Below are 19,674 nucleotides of genomic sequence, written 5' to 3' on the forward strand. Positions count from 1 at the left end.
GAAGCTGTGTCAAAACATATTAAGCAAGATAATACTTCACATTTACTTTTGTTCCTGCCAAAAGCACCATGCTTGCTACCAATTATGGACAAGCATCTTTGAACACCATGTAGTTTAGCAGACTCTCAGAAATTCAGTACAGAAAGCTAATACAGGTCAAATCAGAACCATCTGTTCTGGCTGCAGTGTGACAGGCCTAAGCATTTGTGGGCATGAACTAAGACACCGGGGTGCGTCCTTGTTCTCGTCCCCTGCCCACCTGTCTTTGTCTGGTGTGGGCACAGTGCCTGTGTTTGTAGAGCCAGGAACTGCGGGGATTGGAGTTCCAACAGTTCGCAGGTTCTGGATGACAGAAGAGAGGAACTGCTGGCTGGCACTCTCATACAGGTCAAAGCAGATCTGATAGGCCATCAGCAGGTTGTCCTCCTTCACCAGCTTTTCCAAGATGTCACTAACAGCCTGTGGGTCATCCAGGAATATCAGGCACTAGAGTAGGGAGAAGAGAAAAAAAAAGTAAAGAGGGATGTTAAATTCTGACACAGTTTTGGAAAGTGCTGTGAAAGTAGAGCAATACAAATAATCGGTATAAAGCGATGTCAACTGTTACTAGCACATTAAGTATCTGTATAGCTGTTGGTATGGCTCAGGGTAAGTATTGTTTAGCTTTAGTCAATAAAATAGACATCTACCCATCTACAACTACCAATTATGGGATAATTTTGTGTTCTAATAAGTATATTCAAAGCTTTAACGATTACTCAACTGATTAGTTGCCAAATTAATCACAGACTATTTTGGTAATCAATAAATTGTTTTGAGTAATTTTTTAAGAAAAAAAAAATTCTCTGATTCCAGTTTTTCAAATATGAATATTTTCTGTTTCTTTTATCTTCTGTAAACTGACAGTAAACTGAATATCTCTGGGTTATGGACTGTTGTGGACAAAACAAGAAAGCAACATTTAAAGATGTCACCTTGGGCTCTAAGAAACAGTGTGATCGACATTTTTTCACCATTTTCCGACATTTTATGAACCAAACAACTAATCGATTTATCGAAAAAGTGACAGATTAGTCGTTAATGAAAATAATCGTTAGTTAGTTGCAGCCCTAAAAATATTTTTAAACAAAAAAACACTGCAAACAATCAAAGAATTTTAAAAAATGTGTCCTAAAACAAACCTTTTGTGCTGTAATCAAGGTTAATGTTGTAGATTTTTTTTGACAATTGAAAACTAAATAGACACAACAAATAAGTTATTGGAAAGAACCTGTCTCAAGAAAGACATGTATGTATTACACAGAAGTTTTGGTCAGATTAGTCAAGGCGATGATGCATAAAAGTATTTTTGAGGATCTGCTGGTTACCTGACAGACATTGATGAAATCAGGCTTCTCCAAGTTCATGTAGAGCTTGACCAGAACTCGCAGCACCTCATTACGGAACTTCTTGTTCTGCATCAGGGACATGCACACCTTCAGGCTGTAGGCAAGGAGGCCACTCACATCATTCTGCAAAAAAGGAGAGGGAAAAGAAAATGAAACTGTCACTGTGTTTCAACACAAGGGAGGTATAACACTGAACAATCAAGACCGGTATTCAAAATCTGGACTCCTCTATGAAAATTACGCATGTACCAGTAATGTACTGGGAAACTTATTTTGTCAGGCTGCGAAACAAATTCTTGGCCATTTCCTGTTTTTGAATAAAATGATTTTCAAAAGATCTTTTTAAAATTTAATTCTGGAAAAGGACAGAATTTTGTTGAGTATACCAGACTCTTTAATAAGACTTTAGCTATTCTGTTGAGTATTTAACCAAACTGATCTGAGGTCAGCTGTGAAGGATAAGAACTAATTACCGATTCTAAGATGGTCTTCTCAAACATGTCAAGGCGCCTGGTCTCCAGGGCGATGCCGATGGCCTGCTTGTACTTGTGATCATTTAGGCAACGCAGGAACATCTTGTTGACGATGCCTTCAAGGCGGGGGTCGATGCTTTTCTTCTCCTCATCCTCGGGCAGCTCAGCATTCTCCACCCGCAACTTGGTGTAGTGGTCAATGCATTTGGCTAGTAGCAGACACAAAAAGGACAAAGAGTGGGGCCCCATTTCCCTTCTGTATTCAGTCATATAATTCAAGTCAGAAAACTATTTTACATGCCTTTCTCCACTAAAAAGTCAGTCTTTACGCTGACAGTAAGACATTTCTTTTTTTCCATTTAAAGTAATTTAATTCACATTGGTAAGTAAACAACGGAGTATCACATCTACAGAAGTAAATAAGTCAGAAAAATAAGATTAAGTGTTTTATCACTCACCAATGATGGTCTCCACATATTCTGAGTCATCTGTGACATTGAAGAGATCTCCAGCACCAAGAGCATAGTTCAGAGACTCCTCAAAGGCTCCAAGGTGGTAGAAAACCTTAGAGGCCACCAGGGCAGCAAATTCTCTGCTACGAAATGTCTCATCCTCATACAGGACCTCGCTGTGAGTATGAAACATATAGATGAAAAAGACTGAAGTACACCAGAAAGACAATGTATTACTACTGGAAGTAAAATCAATGTTCAAATCAAAATGACCATTTTTATGACCAACAGAGTGGTTTCTGTCACAGAGCAGTAAAGGAGACTCAGATTTGCTTAAAAAAAACCTTCTACTCAATTATAGTCATCAGATAAACATTCAGCATTGCAACGGTTTACTGCTCAATATAAAATTCTTATGTCAGATCTACTTCCTGAACTCATCAATGATACTTACATTTTGTCAACAGATCCTGAAATTTCAGCCCAGAAGTCATTCACAAGGAAGTCTAGCTTTTGCAGAGCAAACTCCTGCAAGTAAAAAACAGAGATGTTGCATTAAAATATATATGTTTTGTGTTAACAGTAAAACTTTATTACATGAAAGAGTTAAAGATCTCTCATAAGCCGTGCTCATGTGTTCAGGATGTTGTCAGTACTGAGCTTCAAACTGGGTGTAATTATCACACAAGTCCCACATTAATAGAGTTGTAACTGACCACAACCATGATTAGAAAATCTGAAGCTTGCATTGCTTTCATGACACAATCAGAGACACGGGCAGAGATGGCAGCCTCTTGGTTTCAGCCTTCGTGATTCATCTTGCATACAAAATCAAAGCAATGAGACGTATGGAGGACAGACAGATCAATCTCAAAGAGTCTACCGGACCTGATAGAGAAAACGTCATCCCACACTTTCAGGCTTCTCAGGAAACCTCCAGGAACCATTCTTCAATTGGTTGTACAATAAATCAAGCAATCTGCTTAAGAACAACCCCTTTAAGAGGTTAAGGTTGCATTTGCAAAAGTGTTGCTTTGTGTATTACATACATGCTAATGGCTTTGCCACTTTCTCCTTGTGAAACGTTTAAGGTCCTATAACTTGTGTGCTTTTGCCAGTAAGTAAAACCACACTATACTTATAGAGTTTGTCATGACATGACAGACTCTCTGTATGGTTGCTTGCCATTTTCAGGCACCTGGTCTACAACCTCTGTGCATTCAGATCTTACCTTGAGCTGTGGTTCCTCCTCATCAAGGAGCGAAATAATTCCAGCTGCAGAAAAAAAGAGATGTTAGCAACTTGCTATACTCAATTTTGTTGCAGTGACAGAGCATGTGCGACAGTTTGAAATACCTCTTATTATTCTTAAACATTAAAAGTTGAATTACTAAAACACCTTACCCATAATACTTTGACGAAATTTAAGGAATTTAAATAATGTATTAAGTTAATCCTGATGTATTCAAATACTGCATCTGAGACACCAATCATATTTAATGAAACCCATTCACATTTAGAAATCAAGAATGTTAGCCACTTAGTAATAAATTAAGGGTATTGGAAACATTTGGCATCAGAGTAGGCAGACCAGAGTCAAATATAGTCAAATCTGAACCTGTCCTGCAAAATTAATGTTACACTAACCGTAGAAGGTTTTCAAGGATACATGGCAAGGATATAACATTACAGTATTTTTTTTTAAATTGTTTTATTATATAATCTTATTGGAACTAGAGATAAGTCATTACTGTTTCCACATTTAAAACAAAACCTGTTTCTCAGGCTTATGACTAGCCAATTTCTTACCTGACTGTGTGTGTGGCTAGACAACTGTTTTTCACCTTTATGTATTTTTTTATCCTATTTGTATTATTATTTTTTGCGCTTGATTTGGTGGTCATTATTAATTGTTATATTTCTGTATTTTTGTATTTCTTAACATGTTGATAAATTGCTTTTATGCTGATGTTTTAAGCACCTTGAACTGCCATTGTGTATGAAAAGTGCTATATATATATAAATAATTGACTTGAGCTCGAAGAAGCCAAATTTCACTGCCTTCAGTGTTGTCATCTGCTGTGTTGCTGTCCATGTGACAATGAAACCTCTTGAATCTCTTAACTTTAGGTTCCTCTTCGAGGAATCATTCACAAATTAACAACATGACATTACATTCCATGTAGTTATGAACATGATCTCCAAGAACAGCTGAATAGCTGGATTCCTATGCGATGTACTGTTAGCGTTAACTACAATTTTGCAGCCCTCCTCTGATTAAATTAATCTTTACATCACCAAAGACAGACTGTGAGGCGCCCGTCCTTCCATAAAAAAACATTTTTGGGCTGTTTTATTTCTGATCACCGGCTGATACATGGATGTACATCCACAGGCTAACGGCTAAATGGCAGTTAGCTATGTGACTCAGCTAAATCAATGGCAGCTAGTTTAAGTCACGGCTAGCAAAATAAAACCACTTTGTACGACTTACCGGCAGATGTTATCATGATTGGCTCCTTTTTCCCTCCTCAACCCCACAATTATCCTGCTTCGACGGTGGGATTCCGTGCGAATTTCAGGGGCTTTTATAAAGAAAATCAAAGATTTGTACAACAGTAGAACCAATCGCAGCGGCTGCTAACTTCTTTTTGTCCACTACCGCAAGTCCCCTACTGAAGGACCTGCGGCGTGGCTGGCCTCTTTGGCGCCTGATTAAAAAACAAACATAAAGGAAAAATATATTCATATTTTAATATTAGGGACCGAGCCCAAAAGAGAAAGGACTACTGTAAAACAGTAGTCCTTGCCTAAGGGCGAGGATCCTATTGTTTTTCGTGTGTTTGTTTGCTTGTTTCTTTCTTTATTATTATGCCACTCAAACTCTAAATTTGACCCCCTAAACATGCTCAAAATTTCACCAAATTTGGCACGCACATCAGGCCTGGTGAAAAATTTGATAAAATGTAAAAATTAACCCCCAAAGTGCCAAAATGTGCTCTCTAGCGCCACCTATGTAACTGAAATGGCCGCCATGGCCCGTAGGGATGTTGTAGAGAGATCAAACCAAAACTCAATTATTCGTCTCATCAAGACCTACAAATCATATGCTGACACCCCTGACCTAAATCCAACAGGAAGTCCGCAATTAGCCTTTCAAAATAAGACTTTGCACCAATTTTGGCCACCAAACAAACGCTATTTCCTCCGAGGGTGTTAATGGTATTCGCTTCAAACTTTAATAGGTGACTTATGACACTGTGCTGAAAAGAAGTTGCTAAAAACTTTGTAATAACTCGAACGGTTTGGATTTTATAAGCCCTCAAAGTTGCAGTGCCACATCACCCTTACAATGTAAAACAATGGGGAGGCATGACCTTTGTGTCAAACAGAGGCTTCTAACGTCTAACTATAAGTCTGACCACTTTCAAACCTGTATCAATGGATTCGCCACGAAATTTCCTACTGTAAACTGTGATTTTTAATGTAAGATTTAGCCAAAGTCATGGGATTTATGAGGAGATTTCACAAAAAGCGTACTCTAAAATCCTCCTCTCCAACTGCTCCTAGTGATGTCACTCCCTCAGTGCTGTGAAACATTCTGCAATACACACTCATTATAAAATCACAGGAGGAGCAAGAAAAGACTTTAAAACTCAGACTCTAATATCTCAAAAACAGTAAAAGATAGAAAAAAACATGTAAATTCAAGATTTGTTGGTCAAAGTCTCGTGACTCATTTAAAGTTCAAATGAAGTCTGTATCTAAAACTATCTAGAAGCAGTAAATGTTCAAAAAGGTGTGGGTTAGCTCACACTCTCCATTCAAATATATGAGTATTTTTGTCCAGCTGTAGTTACTTATTGTCTCTACACACGTGACACTACACATGTCAATCAAACTTTCAAAAATAAAGCACACCACACTTGTAAGAAATATCCCTCATTTTTAAAAAGCAAAATGATCTGATCCTGACAGGCCAGAGTGCGAGGTCCCAACCAACGCTGCTTGCAGCTTTAATATTATATTTTATGTACATATTTATAAATATAATTGTAAGTATGTTTTTTCATAGCCCAACTGTTGTTTGAATTGTTTGCTCTTTGTTTAAATTTGTTATGCACTTTCACCTGTTATGCGCGTGAAAGATGCTATATAAATGAAATATGTATTATTATTATAATAACAAAAACTTGTGATACACTTATATAATAAATAAATCTGCAAAGTTTAGTTGATTCATAAATTAGTCAATCAACAGAAAATACATAATAAACTATTTTGATATTTGATTAATTGTCTTGAATATTTTAGTAATATTTTTTTTTTTTTTTCAAAATTCTCAGTTCCAGCTTCTTATATGCAAATATTTTCTGGTTTCTTTAGTCCACTATGACAGTAAACTGAATATCTTCAGATTGTGGGCTGTTGATCAGGACAAAACAAGACATCACCTTTGGCTCTGGGAAACAGTGATCAACATTTTTCACCATTTTCTGAAATTTTACAGACCAACAACTAATAAATTATTAAAGAAAATAATCAACAGATTAATCGATAATGAAAATAATCATTACTTGCAACCCTCATTATGATGCTGTACTAATACTATTGATCTACCCAAAGTATCTAAGATTAGCTCCACATTGATAAACTACAACATTAAAATGCTCTTACATGTATTTGTTAATAACAAAAACAAAGAACATAATATACTATAATAATATAAACAGTAACATTTTGACTTTTACTCATAATGGAGTATTTTTAGACCACAGTATTTCCACTTTTACTTAAGTAAAGGATCTGAATATTTTCTCCATTACTGGCATTATGTCACTTTTAACAGAGCTGCACACGCAAGTTTTAATGTGTCATCACATATTTATTTGAATGGACAATCCAGTAGCCTACATAAATACATAAAAAGTGAAAAAGAGACTGTTCCTGTTCTATTGCAGATAATGCTGCTGTTAATAGCACTCATCTAAGGCACACAATCTTAATAAATGCCAGTGAAAAAAGAAAAGATTCACATTGCACAATTGGCTGGATTAACTTGCTGGGCAGTCTGGAAGAAAAAATGAACTGCTGGGCCCCTGTTAACCAATTAAAAAATGTTCCCTTATATGTCAGTTAGTGGTGCATGTTCCCATACAAATCCTCAATTAAATTAGCACAAATGAGTTGACCCACAATAAACCTGGGACTTTTGGAGCTTCTGAAGTTCTGGGGTCATAGAGCAGTGGCCCATTTTGTTCAGTTGGCAATGCATCATGTTAAAGCAGTATTTATGCTATAAGCTTTCAAGCCAAGCCTTATCTCGACCTGTAATAACTTACAATTCTCTAACTAAAGTTCTCAAAAGAAGAAAAGAGTGGTTTTAAACAATGTGATATTGCTCTGGTAAACAGTCTACATGTACAAAGTAAATCCCTTTGTGACTAACTTTTGTACAATGTATAAATCAGAAAGATGGCAAGAGATTTCATTATTTAACAACATATTCCTTCAGGTCAAGAATGACGTTGGCTCAGCAGTGGGAATATCGAGCACCATGAAGAAACCCCACCTCACATAGAGGGGCTCTTCATCTCTTCACAGTAAAAACAGTATTGTCTACAGTGATTTGCCTGCAGCGACAGGTCATGACATCAGCTGTCTCCTCCAGCTGACTCTTTGTCCACATGAGGTCCAGCAGAAGGGGAACTGATTTTCAAAGGAATACCCTCCTCTACACTTCCACTGTCACCTGAAAAACAATTAAAACGCTGTTACTTACTGTGTTAATAAAATGAATAAAATGATTTAATTTCAGCTACGTCTCTGCTCTCTATGCATGTAGTGTACAACATGTTGTAGTCCTTAAAATACGGTGCCAGTGCCAATTTCACATAAATACTATACGAATAACACAGTTGTGTATAGGGTCAAGCTGGTGAATCCATTCCAGAGGTTATTTTTGCAATAAATCTTCGGTAATTAATTTCCTAAATTTCCCAACTTAACTTGTTAAATATACATTACGACTTGTCAAAGGACAGATGGTGATGGATCAAAATAATTTCTAAAGTTCTGAAAAAAGTAAGTCACTGTTTTCCCAAAATTCAACATCCTGTATACACTGAAAGTCTGAAGAGAAGAAAGAGAAGCCTTTAAAGTGTGAATGTGTGAATATCCCTTTCTGCCTGTTGGCTTTGTGATGGACTGGCAGCCTGTACAGGGTGTAGCCTGCCTTTTGACCATGTTGTCTAACCTGGGATAAGCTCCAGCTGCCTGTGAACCCTGAACAGGGCTAAAGCTGGTGTATGAAATGGATGCAGAAAAGAAAAGATCTTGTGGGAATGAAAACGTCTGTATTCATCTCATTCAGACTGAACTTTGGGGATGGTGCTGCTACCTCTTTGCCTGCTGGTTGGAGAGCTGTTGGCCTGCTCTCTAGCCCCTCTTCTCTGAGGCCAGGACAAACATTGGAATGGCCAGAAAAGCGGCTCCCCTCTATTCCTGGTATTATCTGAAAAGCAATAACAAGCATTTAACAATTTGGCAGCTTATCTAAGGGTTTTCTTGTTTCATGAATACTCCTTTTGTTCCCGGGTCTTTGCAGCCTTGCCTGGGAATAAAATGTGTGCAAAAATGTGGTCTTGTGAATGTCATGGATTGACCTACATTAACGAGGTGCACCAATTCAAATCATTATAGTGTTCGTGTAATATTTCTGCTGTTAGTACTCATTAGTGAGTTTCCAGGGACCATCTGCAAAGGTATTTTATCTACAATGGTATCTGTATAATTACTATGTTATATTCATTTAGATACTTTTACTGAGTTCTCTATGTTTATGGTGGCCTCATCATGTGAATTTTCATGTCCTAAGGCATTTTCTAGATAGCTTGTAGCTTCATAGCTTTTTGTAATGTCTGTACAGTAGGCCTATCCTTTTAAAAAGTGACATTCTCATGTTCTTTGTCATTTTGGCTGTGTAATATTTTATGCGCTCTCAAAGCTGCATGGTGCCTTGGTTAAAGACAGCAGGGTTCAGACTTCATGTTGACCAGCATCTGCCCCGCTGACATGTCCTTGAGTACAAAATCTGCATGTTTCCTAAATTTCACAATCGTCTACAATGGCTACACTAATTGCAAGGAGTAAATAAGTTTTGCTCTGGATGGTTACGTGAAAAACCACTTTATGAACATGGAAAATGTCTTTTATTACACCTGCTGTTTGAGATGAATATATAACTTTGCAGGTGTTTTTCTTGATGCTGAGCATTTTGTCATCTGTCTTCGGAATGAAACAGCCAACCCATATTGTCCCTGGTGAATGTTTGTGGAATACTGAGCGGATCAGACGCTCCAGGAGTTGCGCACACTGATGAGTCTCGGCGCTCTCCTGTCTGGTGCGTATTAATCCAACCAGAGCTGGTCGGGCGATTCTGGCACGTTTCGTACGTGCCTTTACGTCCTTCAAAATCTCTTTTAAGCACACTTCGTTGGAAGTTTTGCTGATGAATGACTGTCTGAAGATGAACATGATGACAGGAGAGTCTATCGCTCGCTTGAGGCTGTAAATGTTTGCCCCCCTCGTTGCTGTTTTCTGAGCGTTGCCATTGCGCACCGGCCGCTTCTCCTTCACCGTGTCCTCTCCAGCCGGTCTCACTCTCAAATCCAAATCCTCGGGCCTAACTGTTAGTGGTATTTCATTACTTTTAACAGTCTCTTTTTTGGAGCAAGCGTGGTTTCCACTTCCAGTATCGTCGTGACTGCCTGAGGGGGGTGTAGGGCGCTGCTCACTGCTGTCCGGAAGGCTGCTGATGTGGAACATGTCACGCATGAACTCCTGCAGTATTGCGGCTTCATCCTCAACCACGTCTTTACTTTTACAGGCGTCGCTGACCAAATAGATCCTCTCTTTACCTCCGATCAAAGCAATAATCTTCTGAAACTCCCTTTCCTCCTCGGGCAGCGTGTCCTCCGGGGACGCCGAGTCTGCCATCGTTGCGCAATTACGGCTGCGCGGATCCCTTTACGCATAATGAGCCGTCAAGCCATTCACTATCACCTTCCTAGCCGGCAGAGTGCAGAAAACTCACGGTCAGCAGGAAGACCAATGGGGAGGGTGGGGATTAAGGCTCAGCGCATATTTCTATTGGCTGTTTCGTTTAATAGGCGGGGCCAACTGTTGGGGGCTTAAACTGCAAGCAACACAGGCATGTTAGGGAGATAATGAAGTTAATCTTTAATGGAAAGCTAAACAAAAAAATATCATTTGACAATAAAAAAAAACACAGTGAAACAAAATTATATGACAGCAATACCATGTGCTTCAAGAGGACATAGTACGGTTATTTTTATATGAATTCTCATAAATAATTAAAGAGGCTCTGGGATGATGAAATCTCAGGGTGCAGAGGTCACTTTCTTGATTTCCAATATTCGCATGGAAAAGAGTCCTGCCTTCCCTCCAGTGTTGTATATTCCTGCCTTCTCAAAGACAAAAGGAAACAAAGAGATGACAGTCATAAGCATCAACTTCAACATTTGTCTTACCCACTTCTTCTACATAATTATTAAAATAGCTTAAGCAATGCTTGACTCCTTTGTAAGATGAAAAATGCCTTTCACCCTTGAACCCTCCACTACATCAACAGGCTGCTGAGTTCCTGTGACGCTAATCCGTTAATCCACCCATGCCTGTTCCTTAATTAAAGAGTGCTGTCAGTCTGAAATGCCACTGACTTTATGAGCTGTTTTACAAATCAAATAACTTCACCTGCCGAGTCTGTGTGGGATTGCCACATTGTTTACTGTTGAATAAATCATAAACTGGAACTGTCTGACCAAAACCAGTATAGAGGTTTTGGCATTTGACCTTTAGACTGGTTGAACATTGATAAGTTGGGTGGTGTGTTTGTTGTTTGGCTTCACGTACTTGCTTCATCATGTCATTGCAGTTCAACTCAAGGGTGAACTGCACCTTTGGGTATTTAACATCAAACATCACTTAAAAGCAAAATAAACAATGATGTTTTTGTCAATATTATTTAAATATATATATATATGTATATTTACCAATAATGACTTTAATTATAGTTGATCATATCTATCCTCACTACGGACAACACTTTTTGACTTAGATGAGCAAGTGCCACAAGTGAAAGCTGCAGCGGCTCTTTCTAAAGATATATCTGTAGTAGTTAATATCTATTTCCTTTTTACAGTTTCAACCATTTTAAATGCACAATATGTTTCAATGCCTACAAAGTTGTGCAGGTGTGTTGGAGTTAATCTACTGACCTCTTTGTTCAGGGAGAGGAGCAGCTGATGGTCAAGGAGCTCACTTGGACCAGTGAGAGAGACACGGAAACCTAAGCGAACTGCCAAAAAAAAAAAGAAAGTTCTGATATGAATTGCGCCACAGTCATAACATAAAAACAAGCCATTATTATCAGTAACATCAACTGAAATAGTTGTTAAAAATGTCATCATTGTTGCAAATGAAATAACACAAGCAATTGTCTTGAAAGCTTTTATTCAGACCTGAGCCAAATAATAATTGCAAGCTGGGTTTGACTGGACTGTTTTTGGTCTTTGTGATATTAAATATCACATTTTGACCTGTGTGATGTTGTCTGTCTCTGATATGATGGAAAAGTGTCTCTATTCAGAAGATCATAAGATGGAAGTTAATTATCAAATGTATTACAAATATTTGTTTGTAAAAAAAAAATCAATATTTTAACTTCACTTTTCAGTGAATAAATAGGATTTTTATTTGACTCGTTATGCAGTCAAGTCAGAGTCAATTTTGGTAACACAATGCTTCCTTTGAAAATTAATTATTATAACAGTATTTTACTTTCCAGGTTTCAGAGAAGATTTTAGTGTCCCATGATGGTCTCAGTCTGACTCCTGGGACGTCGAGTAAACTTCACATTAGCTGACAAGTACTCTGCTTCCCACTTAATTTCTTCTTTCTTCCTTTTCTACTTGAGACAATTTACAGTGAATGCTATTTAGGCTTTTTCATCCAGACAAGAAACAGAGAAACAGTCAGATTAAAAAAGTAACACATAAAATAATTAAAAAAATCTTTATTTTGCTGCCATCTTGTGGTTGAAGATTTTACCAGGGTGCAGGGTCTGTCCCTGTCCCAAATGTGATGCAGCAGTTCACTATTAGTGCAGTGTTTCAACCTATAGAAGGGAGTGTAACAACACTTTTGATCTAGTGTGTTGTTGCTCTCCATGATACCGGATGTCAGCGTGAAATCAAACAAAGTAGCAGCTAGAGAAATAAACAGTATGAGCACCAGAGTCTATGAGACTTCAAAAGCTCATATCAGTCAACAGATAGATAGTAGCAGGCAGGAGAGTTTACTGTATCAGGAAACTTCAGATAGTGTCTGGTAGGTTGTGAACTGAGTCCAGTAAAAAATGTTTCATAATACATTACACCATCTTACTCACCAAATGTAATTTTAGTTTTCTTAAGCAACTTTCACAGACAACTGCACTTATCGAGTTTAGTTGTTGAGTTATTTAATCCAAAAAAGAGCTTAGATAACTCAAATTTGACTTGATGTTATAAATTAATTAATGGATGTGGAGAAATACTAGCCTAGAAATACCTTTTTAAATTCTAAATTAATAGTGATGCACTGTATCCAGTTGAAACCTGAGTGAAACAAACAACAAAACATATTTGCAGATAGTACTTGGTCCAGGTCAACTTATCTTCCCTTCACAGATAATGTTTTTGATTTCATCATGCTGTAATGAGTTGAGTGAGGTACTGTGGTTGAAATTGTGCAAACCTGAGATTTTCTTCTCTGACACCAGATCTCTGAGAGCAGAGAGATGAGAGGTGGTCAAAATATTTGATGGAAAAACAGATTCTTTAGTGGCAGCGGAGGCTGAGCTTCTTTTTCTGCGGACGTTCATTTCTGTCATGTTGGTTTCATATGGAATCTGCAGTGGCAACGCTGTGGACAGGTCACAAAGCAAATAACACATTTAATTGTGATATTTTGATTTTGACATCATTAAAAAGTAAAATGTAGAATGTGCTGTTTGAATGAACTAATATGAACTGGCCTAATTTCCTCCTCAGGCAAGTACACAGAAACATTGATAACCTGTAGTGAAGGAATGCTGCAGGAGTGGCTGCTCTTCCGATGGCCTGGAGGCAGTTTCTCTCCATGGCCCAGAAACCCCCTGAGAACCTGAGACATTGTGTTTGGTGAACTTTAACCCAGCAGAAAAACACCGCGAACCGGTACGTCTAATCCTGTTATTGTACTGTATGAAGTCTCATTGTTTGTGGAAAACTGGAGATCACATTGTTGAAACATGAGTGATTTGAAATTTTGAACTTCAGAAGGAACACACCGATAAGAGGAATAGTAGTGGAGGTACTTGATGTTGACTTTATATTTAGCTGACAGTAACCAGATTTATTAAAGAACAAAATGAGTCCAACAATATGACATGATGTTAACTTCATTCTAGGTGTTTAGTTCCATAGTGTCGCAGATTAATGTGTAGTCTTCCCACTTTTCCTCACTGTGTAGTTTCCATTTCCCAGAATAACTTTCAGAGGAGGATGTTAACTTGTTCCTTCTCAATTAAGGCTGGGTTTAGATTAATCTAACTGGTTGATGGTAACTGGGTTTGTTAATAATTGCCAGTATGCTCCTCCATTTCTCAAAACACATTTTTTTCCCATTTGACCAAAAAAATTTAAGGTACATTACAGTGTCACATTTTTAGGTGGATTCTGTCTTTAACATTCAATGGTCATAATGGTTATAATGTTATAATATCACAAAAGTGTGACAAACAGCATTATACAACATAGTACTTTAACTGTTTTTTCTTTTCTTTTTTTTTTTCCAGATAATTCTTTCTTAAAAGTATAAACCGCTTACCAACAAATTCAGTCCCAAGAAGCAGTAAGAAAAGCAAGCGACCAAACCCAACACTGGTGCAGGTTCTACACCGCTGAACTCCAAAACAAGCTTTCCTCTCCATCATAGTGAGCTGAAAAGCAAAGCCAGCACTGGAGAAGCTGACTTAAAACTCACTGGGAAGTAACATTACTACTGTGTGTCCTACTTTAATACAATGCATAACAGACCAGAACTGGGGTAATGGTATTACATTTCAGCCAGGTTTTGTCTCCAAAGAAGAAAGTGTCACAAAGGCTCGGACATGGGGGGATAGTGGGATACTGTAGGGGAAAATATTAACATGCAATAGAATTTATTTGTAATACAGGAATATTGGAAATCAAACTGCTCATGAGACTAGCACTGTTTGTCGTCAATATTTTAAAAAAGAAACATTGATTAAGACAAGACAAGACACAGTAAATACAAGTCAAAATGAATGAAAAATTAAAAACATAGTTCTATAATCAGAGAGGAAAACATTCAGTTTAACTTCAGTCACATGGAACGTTTTACATCCATCAAACATTTGAAAGAATAATACAATATGTACAACTAACTAATGCCAGCAAAAGGATTTATTATACTAATGATGAAATAATATCCTGCACATGGACTGTGAATCAGAAAGCAAAGTTCCCCACTTTAGTAAGAATAATGACTTTTTGCAGCAGTTGTTGAAAATCTTCACAACCTTTCAAATTCATTAGTTTCATCACGCAGAGTTCAGACATGAAAAAGCATTAAATCAGACCTTTTAAGAATGAAATCAACTAATCAATCAATTAGCTTGTGGTGGGAGTCAGGCTGCAGTTATTGATGCTACAGCTCACTTGGATGGCTGAAGAATGCATCTCTGTGCTACGACCAAAGTCTGCACTTGCTTTACAATTAAACAATATGATATTAAGATTATACACATTTTTAGAATATGATAATAATACCATCAACTTTACGTATTTGTATGTGTGCATGACAGTGAGGTAGGGGTGCAGTGGGGTGGGGGAAAAAACAGAAGAAAATGTTTAATTTTATTTGACTGTAACTCTTCAAAGTTATATAGATCCCTATTCACATGACAACATAGCATGAAAATCAACAGGGCAAAACTCTATGTACTCTATAATATGAAGACTAAGTTAGGGTCTACCAGGGTCTTGTCCTTCCTTGCTTTCAAAATTTTGGAGAATACAGTCGTTGCCAGCAGCCAAGGGGCAAATTATTGAAAATGTCCCCCCAAGAAATACGGCAGCATCAGTAATTCAAGCATGTCTCAAGAAATTACATCTATTAAGGTTCAAGTGACACAGCTGTCTAGCAGCTGTAGTAAAAGAGATTATATCCATAGATAATCTGTACTACACTCCTCACCTTACTTTACATAGTGTATGTTTATGGGAATGTATGAATGGGGGATTTGCTTAATGGTTAGACAAGCATGTAGTTATAGAGCTCTTCCACAAGAGGGCACTGCAGTAAAAGCAGATACAGATTTGGGGGGAAAGTTTTCTTATGCCTGTAAACTTTATGATAAGTGTTTGACAATGACTGAATGGTTGTCAAAAACATCAAAGTTAATCTTTAACTTTAGGATTAAAAGCTCAAAATTCAGAAAATGTTTATTGTTCTATGTTAACAGTATTCCAGTATCACAAAAGAAATCCAGCACTTTTACTGCAGAATAAAACATGCATCCTAGTAAAATCCTCTTCAGGAAAACAAAGTGCACCTAATGGTTGTGGTATAGAGGAGGTCTAACAGGTGCAATTTTACAGTTACTGATTTTAGACATTTCATCATTGAAAGAATAATAAGGTACCTAACCAGGCTACAGCTTCATCTTATCACTGACTTTTAAAGTTTTAACTAACATTATAGTGCTGCAGTAACACAAGTGCATTGCTATTGTACATTTGTGAAGCACTCTAGCAAGCAAGCAAGCAAAGTTTATTTATATAGCACTCTTCACAGACACCAGTCACAAAGTGCTTCACAATCAAAGAAAATAAAATCAAATACAATCAAAATAAATTAAAACAAAGACACCAGATAAAATATACAAGGAGAGTGGACAAAATAGACAAATTAAAATATAAAATACCACATACTACCCACTCTATAAAATACCTATTGACTAAATAAAATAAAATGCTGAGTTTTGAATGGTTTAAAGTTGTGCTCAGATTTGAAAACAGACAGCTGAGGATTTAATAGTAAAAGAAGAGATACTTTCTGAGACAAACACCTCTTAACCATCCCTTGACGTATGCACACATCCCTTAATATAATGTTATGGTTCTCTACTTTACTAAAAATGAACTCGTCAGTTTTTCATTATTTTATATTTTCATCCCTCTACATTGCTGAAGTGCATAAACCATACTGTAGTGTTTCGTGTGTTTGCTATAGTATATTTTTTCCTTAATAAAATCTGTCACAGAAAACATAACCTTTCCCAAAATGACTGTAAAAGTGAATTTTTGTTGTTGTGTGGTTACGCAGTTAAAAATTCAGATTCATTTGAAATGTCTGCAATTTGGTTCCATTACTTCTCTAAAGTTAGTAAATAGAGAACATTTTTTAATCAATTATGCAATCACTTTAATACCAAACAAACAAACTCTTTTACAGTGATGATTTTCAGTGTAAAAGACCAGTGTATGAACACTGATGTAGTGACAAGAAAGATCAACCTTTGCAGATCTTTGAATCAAATATTCTCCAGTCAAACAGTAGCTGCTCCTCCTGTTTCATCATGAGCAGTTCAAAAATAGCCTTTAGATGGCAGAATTGTATAATAATTGCACTCTACAGCAGTAAAAGCTTGTGCAGGCTTTTGCCCACTAGGTGGCAGTGTCTTCCTATCGAGAGTGATATTTATAACTCGTCTCCTCTAAATCACAGAGCAAAGCCTGGCCAAGTTCCTGTTACTGCCACCCAAGCAGCATCATGTACTGTGTGTTGTGAAATTCATCACCAACACCACAATGTTCTGTAGGACTAAATGAATGCCAGAGAGGAACAGAATATTCACTCACTATCAGCATGTCGAAACAAAGCAAATTCCTTCGAGAGCAGGAATGATGAATATGGATAAATTGGATGTGCGCTCAGAGTCTGGGCCAACACATCTTGTTTGTGGTGTCATTACTACAGGATGACACATCAGTCAGCGTGGACACCGCAGCGCCATCTGTTAAGACTTTGGGACACGGTTTAGCTGGTGTAGCTGTTGATTTGTACAGTGATCGTCAGAAAAGATTCAAACCACACAGACGTCACTGAAGTTCTCTTGAAACAATGTTCCTCAATTTAACGGTCTGTGTAGAGTGTCAGTCACACGTCAGCAGGATGACAGTGAATGCCTTGGCTGTTTGGGGAAAGTTCAGGCATGCAAATGGCTGCAAAATAAATAAGAGTGGTGGATTTACACTTGAACATTTGCTGGCAGGGCCGCTACTCTACTACTATATTCTTGGATCTTTGACATCTTCTTAGATCAGATGCACTTAACACCATGCATCTAATTAAGTACAGTTTTGTCTCGTGGTTCTGAAAGGCCCTGTACTGCTTGGAAGCCCCAGACAACCCTAGTCACCCCTGCAGCACCCCTGCTAATTGGGAGGATTGATCAAGTAGAGGCTGACACACACATCTTCCCTTCTCATGCTTCCTGAAATAGACCTGACCTAATGAATCCATGTAAAAGCTCTGATACCTCACTGATTACACCTGTTTAGTCCACTTCAGTCACATTAAAATACATTTTGGGGTGTTTAAACAAGCTAGGCATTATTGCACAGACAGACTGGAACTAATCATTGCAAAAAAAAAAAAAAAATGTAATGCTGCAACCTCGTGTAACTTCTTGGTTAGAAGTTCTTGCCATAAAATGTTGGTAGTTTATTCTGTGGGTTCAGAAAATTCTACGACCCCTGGGTTATTGAAATGCTTTCAAAACCATTAGATTACCTCAAAAATGCTGCCAAGCTGAGGAGAGGGTTATTTTTCTTGGTTCTTAATTTTAAGAGTTCTGTGCAAAATTGGCATCATTATTCATTTGTTTAATTTGTCTTAATGTTTTTATAAGACCAGCTGTTTTCTTCTCATTTGCATTCTCCCTTCTATACCATTTTCATACTCGCTTTTATGTGCTTAAGCATTTAATTTTGTCACAGTATTTTTCATCATCTCCCTTCTGTGTTTTATTTTATCACTGGGTGTACCAGCTAAAAGAGATCCCATGCTCCTATAAATGCACCCTAAACGGTTATAAACTGTTTCATATCTAAAGATTATTGCATTAAATACATGGTAAACTGATATATACAACTGATCTGGCCTAGGTTTTCATTTATGTGTTCCATAATATAAAGCATGTAAATATGTGCTTTTAGATTTGTAGTATTCATTACATATATTTATTTTTTGTAATGAAAAAAAATGTTTTTGCATAAATTAGGGCTGCAACTAACAATTATTTTAATTTCCAATTAATCTGCAGATATTTTTTTCAGTTAATGCAGTGGGTCTACAAAATGTGAATAGTGAACATAACAGTTTCCTAAAGCCCAAAGTGACATCTTCAGGTTGCTTGTTTCCAAAGATATTTCATATACTGTCATATATGACAAATAAAGCCAGGAAATCCTTATATTTAAGGACCTGGTACCAGCTATAAATTAAGGAAAATTCAATATAAAATTTTTCATAGATTACACATAACCCCAGTTAATCTAAATAAAATGGATTGTAAACTATCACCTCTATGTGTTAAATGTCAGAAAGAACAAGGGAATTATTTTCATGGTTTTGGGATTGGATAGCCAAAGAAGTTAGTAATATTTTTAAAATTACAATTAAGAAAGAACCAGGTCTCTTTTTGTTGAGTCTACCTTCTAAAAGTGCATCACTTCCTTCTGTGAAACATAAACTACTTGATAAACCGCTACTTTTGGAAAGAAAATGTGTTCTGTTGAAATGAATTAAGGACGCTCCTCCTACTGTCACAGTGTGGTATAGAGAAGTTTTTAATGTGTTTCCATTTGAAAAAAACTAACTCTGTACTCAAAGGAAATGTCCAGGAGTTCATAAACTTGTGGAGGCCTTTCCTGGATCAGCTTGCTGTTGAAACATACAATACAGTAATAAAAGGACATTGTTCTCTGGAATAGACGAGGATAAGACAAGGGTACACAGTATAGGGTGGGGCTGGACTTTTCTGGACAGTTTTGTGTTGTGTTGTGTTGTGTGTTATGTTTTTGAGTCTTAATGTACATTGATATGGGTTATGTTGATATTATAAAAATGGTTTCAGCCCTAAATTCAATTAGAGTTTCCAACTGTCACATAGAAGCACACACACACACACGCACAAACACACACAAACATACAAGTAAAGTTTGGAAA

At 37.2% G+C, this 19,674-nt stretch overlaps 2 protein-coding genes across 2 annotated transcripts in view; both read right to left on the reverse strand.

Annotated features, from left to right (window-relative positions):
- psmd1 (proteasome 26S subunit, non-ATPase 1) overlaps window positions 1-4,985 on the reverse strand; it is a 42,435-nt gene extending 37,450 nt beyond the window's left edge. Inside the window, exons 1-7 of the mRNA XM_067596773.1 lie at window positions 4,808-4,985; window positions 3,545-3,588; window positions 2,768-2,841; window positions 2,320-2,489; window positions 1,862-2,070; window positions 1,368-1,511; window positions 260-486 (exon numbers count right to left, since the gene is read on the reverse strand). Of these exons, the coding sequence (XP_067452874.1) occupies window positions 260-486; window positions 1,368-1,511; window positions 1,862-2,070; window positions 2,320-2,489; window positions 2,768-2,841; window positions 3,545-3,588; window positions 4,808-4,823 (884 nt within the window). The 5' untranslated portion in view covers window positions 4,824-4,985. The remainder of the gene's footprint in view (window positions 1-259; window positions 487-1,367; window positions 1,512-1,861; window positions 2,071-2,319; window positions 2,490-2,767; window positions 2,842-3,544; window positions 3,589-4,807) is intronic.
- Window positions 4,986-7,177: 2,192 nt separating this feature from the next.
- Window positions 7,178-10,427, reverse strand: LOC137187691 (uncharacterized protein C2orf72). The gene is made up of 3 exons (XM_067596775.1): window positions 9,534-10,427; window positions 8,714-8,827; window positions 7,178-8,065 (listed from the first exon to the last, which is right to left on the reverse strand). Exons 1-3 carry the CDS (start codon window positions 10,309-10,311, stop codon window positions 7,968-7,970), a joined length of 990 nt encoding a protein of 329 aa, XP_067452876.1. The 5' UTR covers window positions 10,312-10,427; the 3' UTR covers window positions 7,178-7,967.
- Window positions 10,428-19,674: the final 9,247 nt, after the last annotated feature.

The sequence above is a fragment of the Thunnus thynnus genome, chromosome 8 (assembly GCF_963924715.1).
Source record: "Thunnus thynnus chromosome 8, fThuThy2.1, whole genome shotgun sequence".
Taxonomy (NCBI): Eukaryota; Metazoa; Chordata; class Actinopteri; order Scombriformes; family Scombridae; genus Thunnus; species Thunnus thynnus.